Raw genomic sequence first — 15,000 nt, forward strand, 5'->3', positions numbered from 1 at the left:
TGAAAAAAAAATTTTTATAGCATTATTTTGCAAGGACGTACCGGTACGTCCATGGGGGTAAAGGGATGGCTTTTGTGAAACGTACCAGTAATTTGTTTTATAATATGATGTTGACTTCCTAAACTCTTTCCAGTTTTTTTTCACTGCAGCCACAAAAACCAAATAGTTGCGTGATTCGATTACTATTCTATGTCTAATTCCACAAATGTATCGTAAATATGTTTGAATGTTCGATTGTTTGTTTTATTTATGATTTTGTTTCATCCGTTGACGGTAAGCCAAAGAGATCGGCCTTCAAGCTCAATGTGTGTGCAATCAGTGTATACATTGTTGCATGTTATATTCTCATACACTTCATACACTATGATAAATACTCACTATTGTAATGCGTGGTTGAGTTATGAAGGATGTTATGCACTATAGTCCATTTCTTTTAGCGATGCATATTTGCACCGACTCGCAGCGGTGCCCTTTTAGCTCGGAAAAGTTTCCGGATCGCTGATTGGTTGGACAAGATAATTCTAACCAATCAGCGATCCGGAAACTTTTCCGAGCTAAAAGGGCACCGCCGCGAGTCGGTGCAAATATGCATCGCTAAAAGAAATGGACTATATATGTTTTGATGTATGAAGGATAAATAGTAGTTTTAGATGAGTGTTGTGTTTGTTTCTTCGGTGTCTTGAGAAATCAGATACGATGAAGTTACAGTATTTCTCATATTATTTTATATTACTTCTATCTTGTTATGTATGTTCGTCTTCTTTGGATATGAAATGATACGATCATAGCGTTGTTATTATTATAATAATGATTAATAATCATATTATTATTATTATTATTATTATTATTATTATTATTATTAATAGCTTTCTTGTCAGCGTGTCAACCACCATGGCTGTTAATTAATTTCATATTTTATGATTAATATTATTATTTATTATCATTATTATTATTATTATTATTATTATTATTATTAGCTTTCTTGTCAGCGTGTCAACCACCATGGCTGTTAATTAATTTCCTATTTTAAAGTATGTGTATGTAAGAGTTTCAGCTAGTATGAAATTAATAATGTTAGTGACTTGTTCTTCTTATGATTAAATTGCTGACAGAACACATTGACTTGAATTAATTTGTTGGTCTGCTGACAATATGTGAGAAATTGCGCGATGACTTGTAGAGGTAATGAATAAACCAAGTAGAACTGAGTGATTCATTGGTATAATTAGCTATTAGAAGTTATTGTTTTATTTATTTAATTTTTTTTTGACAGGATCGACTATGTTCAAGTGATTGATTGGCCTGCTAATAGAATGAAATGGTTTAAAGTTGTTAGTTTTGGTATATTATAGATATGGATTGAATTCACAGTAAACTGATTTACTACCATGTTTGTGGTTTACTGACACAGTAATTGACTTGTGCACAGATAGAATAAATAGGTTGGAAGTGATTAGCTGGTAATCCAGAGAAATTAAATGAAATTGGAAGTGATTATTTGTCATATGAACAAAATAAGCTGATTAGAATGGATTGGAAGTGATTGTTCTTTTTATTGACAGAATAAAAGGGATTTTTGTTTACGGATGGAAGTGAAGAGACTTGATTTTGATATACTGAATGGCAATTGTTGTTTGTTTTGATTACACAAAGTCATCGGAAGGAATTGCTTTGTTTAATGATAGAATAAACGGACAAAATGACTGGTTGTTGTAATAAGAAAACAAACGATTGATTACCTTAGTCTTCACCAGGCCAGTTATTTCATCATACACAATATCATACTGTCATTACTGTGTCGAAGATTGAATTTTATCCTTTATATCTTGTTTATTACAATAATTAAGACACGTACATTGTTTTTGAATTATGATAATTACGTGGAATGATTATCATACGCTTATATCAAATTCATTTGATATGTTGAAGTTTGATTTTATATATTTCCTTTTGTTATTACCAATATATCTTATTGAAGCTTAACAGGGAAATAGTGTGTGTAATTTTCTTTTTCTTTTTCCATTTCACAATTAGATTATTAAAGTGTTTTTATTTGGTGTATGAAATCGGTTGTAAGTATATAGGTTATTACCAATATATCTTAATTACTGAAGCTTAACAGGGAAATAGTGTGTGTAATTTTCTTTTTCTTTTTTCATTCCACAATTAGATTATTAAAGTGTTTTTATTTGGTGTATGAAATCAGTTGTAAGTATATGGGTAGTCTTGATTCTTTAAGACTTGATCTACTTCAGCTTATTGCATGTCGTTGTTTGGTGTTTAGATGCTACGGTCTATGATTTTGCACTTATGGCTAGTTGATGTTCCATTGCTGGAAACCTGCACATGTGCAAAGTTAATCACTTCACATATTGGTCATGTTCTCCAGAGATGTTCAATTATTATTATTATTATTATTATTATTATTATTATTATTATTATTATTATTATTATTATTATTGTCATCATCATCATCATCATTATTACTAGCTGAGCTATAACTGTAATTGGAAAACCAGGATACTATAAACCAAAAGGCTCCAACAGGGACAATAGCCCAGTGAGGAAAGGAAATAAGGAAAAACCTATAAATGAGAAGTAATGGATGATAAATATAAGATAGTTTTAGATCAATAACAACGTTAAAATAGATGTCATATATAAACTATGAAGAGAGACTTATGTCAACTTGTTCATCATAGAAAAAAAAATTCTCTGTAAGCTTGAACTTTGAAGTTCCACCGATTTAACTGTTTGATTAGGAAGATGATTCACAATTTAATTAAAACTTCTAGAATACTGTGAAGTACTGATATTGATAATGGAGATGGCATGAATGTTAGAATTAACTATATACCTAACACTACATATAAGGTGTTAGTCTTTGAAGCTCTATATGCAAAGGATGGTCAGAATTTTGGAAATATCTTAGGCTATGTGCATAAAGAACTAATTGAACGATGGTGCCAGAGATTAATACCTAGATCAGGAATAAGGAATTTAATAGACCGCAAGTTCCTGTCCAACAAATTAAGATGAAAGTCAGTAGCTGAAGGTCAGGAATCCATGACAAAATCCCCAAAGGACATCACGCAGGATATAAAACCACAATGACAGTGAACAAAAAAAACCACTGTAGGCTACAGTAAATTAAGGATTTAATTTGAAGTTTATTATTTATGACGTAGCCTAATAGTACATATTAATGAACCACTTTATTTTGATGTGCATATTTACTACAGTAGATTTACTTTTTAGTATATACCAAAAGAACCTATCTGCCATTTATATGTTATTCCAGTTATTTTTTCCATATTTGACAACTGAAGGATAAATTTTCCCTTTTTGTTGTTTTGTTCACTCTGTTCATGAGGTTGCACTACACAAAGCTGAACTATCGTGCACATCAGCTGGTGTCCCATGAACAGGCAAGAAAAGTAGTTCAGCTTTGTGTAGTGCAAGCTCATGTGCAGAGTGAAGAAAATCAAATATGGATAAAATAAATTGAATAAATCATGTAAATGGCAAATAGGTTAATTTGATGTATACTAAAAAGTAAATGTTTTGTATGTGCGCATCAACATGAAGTGGCTCGTTAATATGGTCTAAGTCATAAACAAAAAACTTCAAAACTTTCAAAATTGTATTTCATTTTATTTTATGTTACTGTGGGAATTTGTCCAATATTCACATTGTGGGAGTCCTATGTGAGTTTGTCCCGTGGGATTTTGTCTGTGGGCATATATCCTGTGGGATTTTGTCGGATACCAAGACCAGACTTGCAAACAATACTCGAAGCAAAGTAGAATGAGAGAATTAGAATATTTCTTCAGGACAGATTGCTCACAGAAAATTTTAAGACTTTCTTTTTGTACAGTTGGAGAAGAAACAGACAGAATGTTTTTATCTAAGGCAGATTTGCAATCAAGAATCACATTAAAATTTTAAAAGTCATTTATAGTTGAAGAAACATTTATCAATGCAGAGTTCTGGATGTTTGAGGAGCCACTGTCCTCGACCTACATATAATCATACTTTGAGTTTTGTTAGGATTCAACTTCATTGCCCATAATTTGCACCATGCACTATGTTCATAATGGCCATAAGAAATGTTTTGTAATGATGTTTGTTTTGATCTGTGAAGAACATTATAACCAGGCAATGAGATAGATTTGCTTCTTTTTCATCTGAGAGAAATACTGACCTTGTCTTCTTTTTGCTTGTTTTTTTCCTAACAGGCAACAACGTCCACCAATTAGGTCTGCAATTAGACAACAAAAGCAACCAGTGGTTTGGCGCTACCGTCAGTAGCTCGGGCGTCGACGGCGTCGTTGTGGTAAGTACATGTTTTTTTTTTTCTTTACTTTGATGGCTGCTTTTCCGGTCCCATACAGCAGGGGAACCCCTTTCTCTATAGGACCTCCACTGTCGTTTTATCTTGTTGATTCAGAGTATTAAACGTTTCATATCGCGTCTATAGTCCATTTCTTTTAGCAATGCATATTTGCACCGACTCGCGGCGGTGCCCTTTTAGCTCAGAAAAGTTTCCGGATCGCTGATTGGTTGGACAAGATAATTCTAACCAATCAGCGATCAGGAAACTTTTCCGAGCTAAAAGGGCACCGCCGCGAGTCGGTGCAAATATGCATCGCTAAAAGAAATAGACTATAGTTCATTTACTGTTAAATCGTCACTGGTGTATGACTGTTGAAATAAAGTCTTCAGTTTCCTCTTGAAAGCCTTAATATATTCTATCATTCGGATGTTTCGTGGGAGCTTATTATATAGTATCGGGGCCGCATATTTAAAGGCTCTGGAGCCTAAAGTAGACATATATCTAGGCTCCAACAGTTTGAAGCCATCTGTACTTATTCTCGTGTCGACACGATTTGTTGGCTGCGCAATATGTAGCAATTCGAGAGTATAGAAGAGATCATGGGTTTGTATGCATTTAGTATGCAAGGATGTGGTTTCATAAACATTGATGCATTATTTCATTTTGCTTTTTAGCTTTGACAGGTGATAAAGGTTTTTGGTAATTTTGAAAATAGAAAACTAGATACATACTTTACTTTTACTTTGACGTCTGTTTTTTCGGGTCCTATGCAGTAGGGGAACCCTACTCTACAGGACCTCCACTGTCATTTTATCGTGTTCGTTCATTCAAAGTAGTTGCACAGTGGACATTATTCACCAATTGATATGATTCCAATTGCTCACTAAATGCTAAGTCATCAGGATTTGATGCATCATCCATCCAAATATTGAAGTCTCCACAAATAACTAATTCACTTTTCTTCCTGATACTTATTTCTTGAAAGGAAAATCCCCATGGTGCCATTTTAGGAACTGACTCAAGAATTGCGGCTGTAGCTCTCTTAATAAGTTTTCCCATTTACCATCTGTGATTGGGGGTGAAAAGATCTTGTTAAAAGCCCGTTAGAGCTTCCTCGCAACTATTAACTGCCTCGTTAGTTTCATTTCTGTTTATTTACGCGTCAGCTGGGAGCTTGTTTGTTTAACATTAACGATGGAAATCTCTTTAGAGTTCCAATGTTTATTCAGTATTGCTTCATCGTATACTTTTCCAAATAATTATTATTTTTATTTCGTTATTTTTGTCAGTATTTCTGCGGGTGTTGGAAATATGAGTCAGCTGACTTTGGTTTATTTTTGGAATATCTTCTTTGTGTTGATGCTTGCGCAGAAGGAAATGGTATTTGACAAGTCAAATTCCCGCTATTTCTGTTTCATGATGATTAGCGTGAAATTGTTGCGTCCTTTTGCTAGTGATTAAATTAGATTTTGTTATGCATAAAACATAGAAATTATTATGTAGATAAAAATTTAAAAAATCAAAGAGAAAATTAATCCATTTACTAGGTTAGATGTTGTACTATTTTAAGTAATTTATAATGCATCACTTGAGATAAGGGATGTCAGTGTCTTCATTGATCTGATCCCTGGGGTAGGCCCTTGTGTGGGCTGATAGGGCTACATTCCATTGAATATGTCAACTGCTCACCATTTGTCAGGTTGCAATATGTATCCTAGCTTTATATTCATTGCTGTTCAGGATTATTACCAATTGAAAGCTTTAAACGACTTACTTGATTTCTCTTAAATATGAAACTTTGTCATAAAACAAATTTCATAATATTTTGTTCTGATTATGCAATTTATTGGAATTTAACGTAGCTAATCGTTTAGTATTATAATTTATTTTTACGTTTAATTGTTGTTAGGTTTTAGTTTTAAAATTTTCGGAAAGTCAGCCATGAAAATCAGTAATCTGAATTGCTCTAACTTAAGATTTCATTAAGTTAACGACTTAAACAGTTTAAAGAGTAATAGTGACCACACTCGTGGTTGAAACATTTACACATACAAATCAAAAGAATAGATAATACGGATGGTGTACACAAATATAATTTTATTATAAAATATATAATAAAGAATTCTTACAAATTTATCACATAGTGAATACAAAATTATAACAAGGTGTAGTTTTTCACTCGAGAGATTACATAAACACATGAATTACAGCTTTCTAATAAAGAAATACAAAAGATGCTTTTATGTTGCTGTATGGATAAGGTTTTCAGCATACAATGCCCTGAGGTCCCAGGAATGAATCTTATGTCTCTGGAGTCCACTTTTCAACATAATCTAAAGAAGAAATGAGTCAAGAAGGGGGGGGGGGGTTCTATTTCCAATGTTCTTTTTGATCGCATATTTATATTCGTGAATATTCATTCTGAAGATTTTGGAGCAATTCCCTTTCTTTATCAATGACTTTGGTTAGAGATTTACTAGAATTAACTCTGATGTCACAGTCATGTCTGGTGAATGGAACGAAGATGCTGAATATTGATCTATAAATCTTTTAAATTGTTCGTTACAAAATTATTATTATTATTATTATTATTATTATTATTATTATTATTATTATTATTATTATTATTTAGGTAAAGAAAAATAGTTAACAGCTACCCGTTTCGGGAGGACCATCTCCCTTCCTCAGGCTGTAGTGGAATGAGGAAACGATGCTGGCAACGTCCTTTTAAATGGCAATGCTGGCTCATATTATTATTGTTATTATTATTATTATTATTATTATTATTATAGATGGTAAAAATATTTTTTTTTAAATCTTATTCCAGAAATAACCAAAATATATCTAACTACCATTTACCTATATCCCCAGTACTATTTTGGCACCATTTTTTGATGTATTGGAATTCGTATTTTAAAATGCTATCAACAAAGGGCGAACAAAATATTGTCTGTTGCTAGTGATTATTATTATGATTATCTCATTTTATTTATTGAATGTTTTCTTTTTTTGTATGTTTTTAAACTTTCTTTGGGTCTTATGTAACCAGAAAAAAATTAAATTTCAAGAAACAGTAATAAATGGATGTATATGTAGGTATATTTGTCTGTGCAGATTTCGTCACGTGCAGTAGTGTTAGGGTACTAATAAACTGCTTTGTTTGGCCTTATTTAAATGGCCAATTTGTTACCCATTGCGTTATAGATATGAGTGTGAAATGTATTAGTTCTAGAATTTTTATTATGGCATACAAGTATCATAAAATTTTAATTTATTACAAATCAGATTAATTTTACGATTTGATACAACATTCCATTGCTCTTGGACGGACAATGACCAATTGACATTTGATTTTATCAGACTGGACAGCGGTAGATTACATTCATTGTACTGAAAAAAGATACTTTTCAACTTATATATATCTCGCACATTGCGTCTGTTCTAGGTTCATATCTTATTTCGAATTCGTCGGAGCCTAACATCAAAAAGTCAGGTCCCATTTTTTCCTTCTCGTGGAAGTAATTGGGATTTTTTTTTTGTGGGGGTGGGGGGAGGACGGGTGCATTTAAAGCCAATAGTGTATCAATTCTTGACGTAGTGTTGGGTAGGAATTTATGTCTCTCCTATTCATCTCAGAACTCATTGTACCCTATCAGTCGCCGTCCCCTGTTCCCCCGATGTATTCCATTTCTCCCAGTAAAGATAACCTCGATGTGGGGGGCGCCTGTCTCGAACCCACACCCTAGCCACTCTACATTAACACCCACTCAACTTCCACCCAGCCTCCTATTTCACTATCTACCTAGTCTCCCTAGATATCATCAAGGGCGCCCTTCGAAAGGTCCCTTTCACTCTCCGAAGGGAGGAAAAGCCATCTTGAATTTATCGTTGGGTCCTTTTCATTATGCTGATAGACAGCTCAGATCTATTTTTGGATTTTGACTGGCCGGCTTCTCTGCATTGAGATCTAGATAGTTTGACGTCATCCGAAAAGAATCTGGTTGGTTTTTCAAGACCTATCCTTATCTTTTCTATTGTTTCTTAATTTTCATTAGATTCATTTTAATGAAATTCTATATTTTTTTCATGCTTCTTATTGTGCTTGACGGAAAATAGTGCCTTCTGCAATTACTTCTCATACTTTGCACAATCAGAAAAATGCCTATTGATTCATATATCTGTACTTTAGGCGTCAAGTTTTTCAGACCTTAATCTCAAAAGCAAATGGTTATGTTGTTTAACTAGCTTTAGTAATGGTTTATATGATTTAGTATTGGATACCTATTGTCGAAATTTATAGCTCTAGTCTCTCTCTCTCTCTCTCTCTCTCTCTCTCTCTCTCTCTCTCTCTCAAACGATAACCCATACAAATAAATAAATTTTGAAACATATGGACTCAAGGTTTTATTTTTTCAACTAATTGTGATTCTTTTAGGTTCGTCTCAATAATAATAATGATCTACTTCATGAACAGTGCATCACGAGTCTGTCGTTTCAGACCACGTGAAACCACAGATTGAATAATCGTTAATAAATATGAGAGTTGTTTACAAATGTATTCAAATTTCTTGTTTATCATCGGTGATGCTATGTTTTCTCCTTTCTTACCTTCAGTGCAGCAGTAGATATGGCTATCATGTGATTTGCTTTTTGTTTAAATGCAGACAGATGGCGCCCTCCAGTTGAACACCTCCCTGTCCATAACCAGAAGACAAGATGTCTCTATGAACGAAAACTTATGAATTATAGCTTTAGGATCTGATAACCTTATTTGTGTCGACACTTCCTAAGAGGGGGGTCATCAAAAAACGTCCTCAGAGAATTGGGTTAAAATAGTAGTGTATAAGTGACTGTTTGGCTTAAGATATTCATCTGTGGGCGTCGGCTTTTTGCCTCGTTTCCAGAGTCGTAGAGTTTGTTGAAATTTTTTTTAATGTTACTGACTTATAACTTGTAAATGAATGAGTAATTGAAAGAAAATTCAGTTCCATTTCTACGACTTTTCTTGTTAAATCGTTTCATCACCACCACCATCAACCGTAAATAGTCCACTGCTAGTCATACCCATAAATTTTCTCAAGTCGTCAATCCATCGTCTTTTCTTCCTTCCATTGCTTCTTTTGCAATCTCTAGGGACCTTCTGTTATTCTTTGTGTCCATTCTCATTATATTTCCTGACCATGTCCAGAAAAAAGAGCAACAGAGATACGAGAACAAACTATAGAGGATATTCAGCAAGATATTTAATAGCAAATAAGACGTAACGCACGCTTGTCTCTTCCATGTACACAAGCTTACACGGTTTATTTTTTTTGTTTATAAAAGCTTATAATAGATAGTAAAATAGTGTATTAACACAGTATATCCGCATCATCCTCTTTATTCCGTCTCCATCAGCTTTATTGTAATTTTTTTTTTTTTTTTTTTTTTTTTTTTTAGCTCGTGTATACCCCTTATGCATAGCTTTTTCATTTCCAATTTTTTTATGAACACACTACTTACTCTGTTGAACAACTATCAAACTTACAATCAAAATCCTACCATACACCTTCTAAAAATCACAATATATAGGTAACATTAAATCGCTATCACCCTTACAGTTACTTTGACAACATTACCCTTATAAAAAAATCATTATTCCCCTCACCTATTCATTTGGATGATTCAAGTAGCTAATGCCTTACCTTGCACGCCAGGGTCAACCATTCATTCACACTTTCACAAGTGTTCTCCAATTCACACTAATCACTCTCATTCAGAACTTCCTCTCTCCTCACATCGTTATGCTACATATCTTCAAAATTATGTCAATAAACATGCTGTATCTTCAAAATCCCCAATCTTTTAAAAATCTTTTCTCCCTAAAAATTATATGGGAAAACACGTATCTTCACAATCCGCATTCCTTGAAAACCATTAATTGGAGAGCTGCTAAAGAACTTATAAATTGCAAAGATATCAAAAGAAACATCATTGAGACATGTATAATTAAGAAAAAATTTGAATAACTGAAAGTGAATAACAGCAGCTCAGTTATGTACAGTGCTAGTTGAATGAAATATTAGTAAACAATATTTTTAAACGATTAGGTTTTAAGTATTTTACTCATTTTTTTTCTGTTTGTACGTCGTCACAGAGGTTTCTTTATGTATTTTAAATGTAATTTTAAATTATCAGACCTTGAGGAGGTCTAATAAATACAAGAAAGCGCTTGGTCCATTATCCTGTTCCTTTTTTCCTCCAGGCTATATATATATATATATATATATACAGTATATATGCATATATATATGTATATATATGTGTATATATATATGTGTGTATATATATATATATATATCATCAGCTGTTACTATTCTACTGCAAGACGAAGGCCTCAGACATGTCCTTCCACTCCTGTCTGTTTATGGTCTTTCTTAACCAGTTTGTGACCGCAAATTTTCTTAGCACGTCAAATCTTCGTCTTCTCTCCCCTCCCCTACTTCTTTTGCAACCCCTAGGGATCCATTTTGTTATTCTTAATGTCCAGCTATTATCTTTCATTCTCATTTTATATCCTGCCCATACCCATTTCTTTTATTTACACGTTGATATAAATACCGGTATATAGCCTATATGTGTGTCAATATTTACACAGACATATGTATGTATATATATACACTATATATATATTATATATTTGTATGTATATATATATATATATATATATATACACACACACACACATATATATATATATATATATACAGTATACTGTATATGACAGTATATACACGACAGTATATTCACATAGATTTTAACTCAATTTTTTTCTGATATGATTCTTAAGAAATAATGAGGCTTATATATAATACTGATATAATGAGAAGGGTTTTTCCACAGGCAACTGAACTTATAGTTTAGATGCAGTCTGCCTGCATTAATAGCAAGTGTTGGCTTGAAGATAAGTAAAGGAATTTAAACAAAGCATATTATATATATATATAAAAAAAAGGTCGATATACTTCATCTAATGGTTGTAAGAAGTCCACAGAAAAATTTATCCGTCTCACAGAAGTAATACAGGAATGTTAAAATAAAAATAAAAATTAATTGGTGAGAAGTTGTGGCATTACCCATCTCTCAGCCAGTACCTCCTTGCGTCTGGGCTTCGCCCAAATAACTGACAATTAACGTTTTTACTGGACCTCTGCAAGATGCCCCTCTGCTTACTTTTCTTAATGACTTTGGACTGCAGCGAAAGGAGTCTTTTAGCAACTGTTAATACTGCTTGCCTTGTGAGAGAGAGAGAGAGAGAGAGAGAGAGAGAGAGAGAGAGAGAGAATGTTTTTGTTTTATTTGATGTTTTATACATATCCGAAAGAACATTGGCTTTTTAAAGTACACTAAGGTACAAAAATATTAAAATGTTTAGATTCTATGTTGAACGTTAAAATGTGGCGTTTTCCAGTCCTCTAGAGTTACACCAGTGCTAACCGTTTCCTAACGGATTTTGACGATTGGTGAATCAGCTTGTGAACAGACTTCAAAATCAGCTGCCAGTCAACGTAGATTAGTATTCTGTTCTCTGCCACAATGAATCTGACCAAATCATATTAACTGTGGCATGTCCATAAGTTCGAAGAGTATACGTTTAGCTGACTTTTATACTTTGGATATATGTCTTTTGAAATTACATTTTAACTTGAAAAGTTCATATGTACACCAAGTAGAATATCTTCCAGTTAAGGAGCTTAGGTATGTGCGTTAGTCTTTGTGTGGAGGTATGAATCTCGTGTCCTTTCTCCATTGTCGATAAGCAACTGAATCGTTAATCACAGTTCTCACATATATGGAAGTTGTGATCGAATATCGGTGATTGACAGGTGCCCGTACCATATGCCTCTCCTCTCAAGCGGTAGGAATACTGATGAGGACCTTCGATCGACTGAGAAAGAGGCTTCCTAGTTGTGTGCTACGTGGAAAGGAGGCAGACTTTCATCAATTAACTGTACACATAAAGTGATGCTGGGTTACTACATATCATTTTTAATTTATTTTACTACTACTACTACTACTACTACTACTATTCTGTAGTGCTCTGGCCAAAACCTGATCCTTTCATGGATTAGTCACCCTCCACTATTTTCTATTCATGGCCAGCTCTTTTAGCTCTTTGTACCTTTTCCCTTCCTTCAGGTCATCTAGCATTGACTTCCTTTCCCTTCCTTTGGGGTTGGTGTCCTTCAAATTTACCTTCAGTGATGTCCTTCAGTAACCCATCCCATCTTAAAACGTGTCCTATCCGGTTTTTCGGTGACTCTCTTTATTGTTGTAATTAGGGTGCTCTCATCTCAAGTGATTCTAAGTACTTCTATATTTTCTATGTATTTTACATGGATATTTTCTTTTTTTATAATGGGAGAATCCTTTTTGCTCTTCATTTGGCTTTGATATTATTTTCTTGCACATAAGCTGCTTTATTTGGTCTTGTTAAATTTCGTTCTCTCCAAAGAATGAAAAGGAAATTTGTTATTGTAATGAACTTTTATAGTGTTAATGAAATCCAATAGATTTGATGTTTTGAGTTGCACTATTTGATTGCATAGTTTATTAACTAAATTTCATTTGAAATTGTATTTGAATTTCTCTAGCTCAGTCGATGAACCGTTCTTTTCTTGTGAACGTCCCTCTGTTCTTGCGTGCCATTACCTAAGAACTATGTGATTGCTAGTAAGAGAACATTGTACTGCGTAATCAGTATTTTGGAATTTCTCGTGTGGTTAGCTGTGATGTATTAGAAAATGGTCTTGTGAAAGGTAAAATAATAGTAAAAATAGTTTGGGTCTAAATAAGTTACTTGACACCTCACATGAGTGAATGATGATCCAAGGAGAGATTACCTTTCTCTCTCTCTCTCTCTCTCTCTCTCTCTCTCTATCTCTCTCTCTCTCTCTCTCTCTCTCTCTCTCTCTCTCTCTTTCAAAAGTCTTCATCTTTTGTTAGAACTGCTGAGTAAATTTCCTAAGATTCTCTCTCTCTCTCTCTCTCTCTCTCTCTCTCTCTCAAAAGTCTTCATCTTTTATTAGAACTGTTGAGTAAATTCCCTAAGATTCTCTCTCTCTCTCTCTCTCTCTCTCTCTCTCTCTCTCTCTCTCAATCTCAGAGCAAATCCTCCTCTTTTGTTAAAACTACTGAATTAATTTCTCAGCTCTCTCTCTCTCTCTCTCTCTCTCTCTCTCTCTCTCTCTTTATATATATATTATATATGTGTGTGTGTATGTGTGTGTGTAAATTTTACCTTACCTCGGCCCTAACCGAATCTGACTCCTTTTCCAGGACTAAGCTCAATTTTAATAAATAATTTGTTATGAGTCATGCACATCTGCAAAATATTCTCTCTCTCTCTCTCTCTCTCTCTCTCTCTCTCTCTCAATGTCGTGGTCCAGGAGCATTTCCATACCTTGGGAACTAACTTACGGACGAGAGACTTCCAGCTTGCTAAACATCTTTGGGGTCAAGTGTGAGCGGCAGTGCTCAACATCGAGGTCCGAGAAGCCAAAGGCTTTATTCAGTATATTTTATTTAATAGATTATTTAAGTGTCTCGATTTGTTGATGATACCAGATCCATGGTACTTACTATTCCTAGTAATTAAATAATTACTCTATTAGTATTCCATTCTATATTTCAATACCATTTCTTACATATGAATCGTAATTGGTTTGATGGCTGATATGGATTGAAGATGGAAGTAAAAAAAAAAAAAAAAAAAAAAAACGAGAGATGTTTAATGACAAACTTCTTTTTGCCGCATTTTAATGTTGTTACTTTTCTTAAAATATTTCATTTTGATTGTTAATTACCACACTTGTTTGATTATTTCGTTAATCCCTTTCCTCACTGGGCTATTTTTCTTGGTTTTCCCAACTAGGGTTGTAGCTCAGCTAATAATAATAATAATAATAATAATAATAATAACCGTGCTTCAGGAACCCTTGGAGGGAGGGAGGGATGGGACGGGTTGAAGAAGGTAGACGCTTCCAGGGATTGGAGGTACCTGGAGTCTGTGGCGCCACCGGCATCTTCTGTGCGCCTACCTCCTTATGTGGGCAGTCGCCCTCTGCATCCCTACCTATTCCCTGCCTCCTCCTCCTCCTCCTAAGTTAGTAACTAAGAAGGATCGTAGTCTCCTTCGCTGCACCTGCAGAATAAAGTCCTTCACATGCCGTAAAGCCTTACATGCTCTTCCCTGGCCCTCCAGTCCCGTCTGTTGGTTGTAGTATCTTTAATTCGGTCGAAAATTGCATTTCAGTTATTTTATTACTCCGTAATGTTCCTTTATGGAGAAATATATCTGCAGGTGCAGAAGAAGATGATGCTCTGTTCACGTGTTTTCTCTCAGGGTAGACTTACTGAAATTCTGGAGGCCTCCGCATTTCCATCTCTGTGGAGATTTCTGTACTTCCTCACTCGCTACTTGTGCTCCACCCACTTTTATCGTGGGTATCTTGTTCTCTATTTGTGGGCTTACGGGAAAAGGTAAAAAAAAAACTTTTTTTTTTATGATGTCATTAACTTGCATTTTTTTTCGTTCCATTTGTGTTTCTGGCAGCCAAAATGTTTTGTATCGTTGGCATCTTGTTCTCTATTTGTGGGCTTACGGAAAAAAATAATTTTTTTTT

General features: G+C 34.1%; 1 protein-coding gene across 1 annotated transcript in view; it reads left to right on the forward strand.

Annotated features, from left to right (window-relative positions):
- LOC137655676 (integrin alpha-PS2-like) overlaps positions 1–15,000 on the forward strand; it is a 698,738-nt gene that overhangs the window by 142,706 nt on the left and 541,032 nt on the right. The window contains 1 exon segment of the mRNA XM_068389635.1: positions 4,239–4,336. Within this exon segment, the coding sequence (XP_068245736.1) occupies positions 4,239–4,336 (98 nt within the window).

The sequence above is a fragment of the Palaemon carinicauda genome, chromosome 16, assembly GCF_036898095.1.
Source record: "Palaemon carinicauda isolate YSFRI2023 chromosome 16, ASM3689809v2, whole genome shotgun sequence".
NCBI classification, from domain to species: domain Eukaryota; kingdom Metazoa; phylum Arthropoda; class Malacostraca; order Decapoda; family Palaemonidae; genus Palaemon; species Palaemon carinicauda.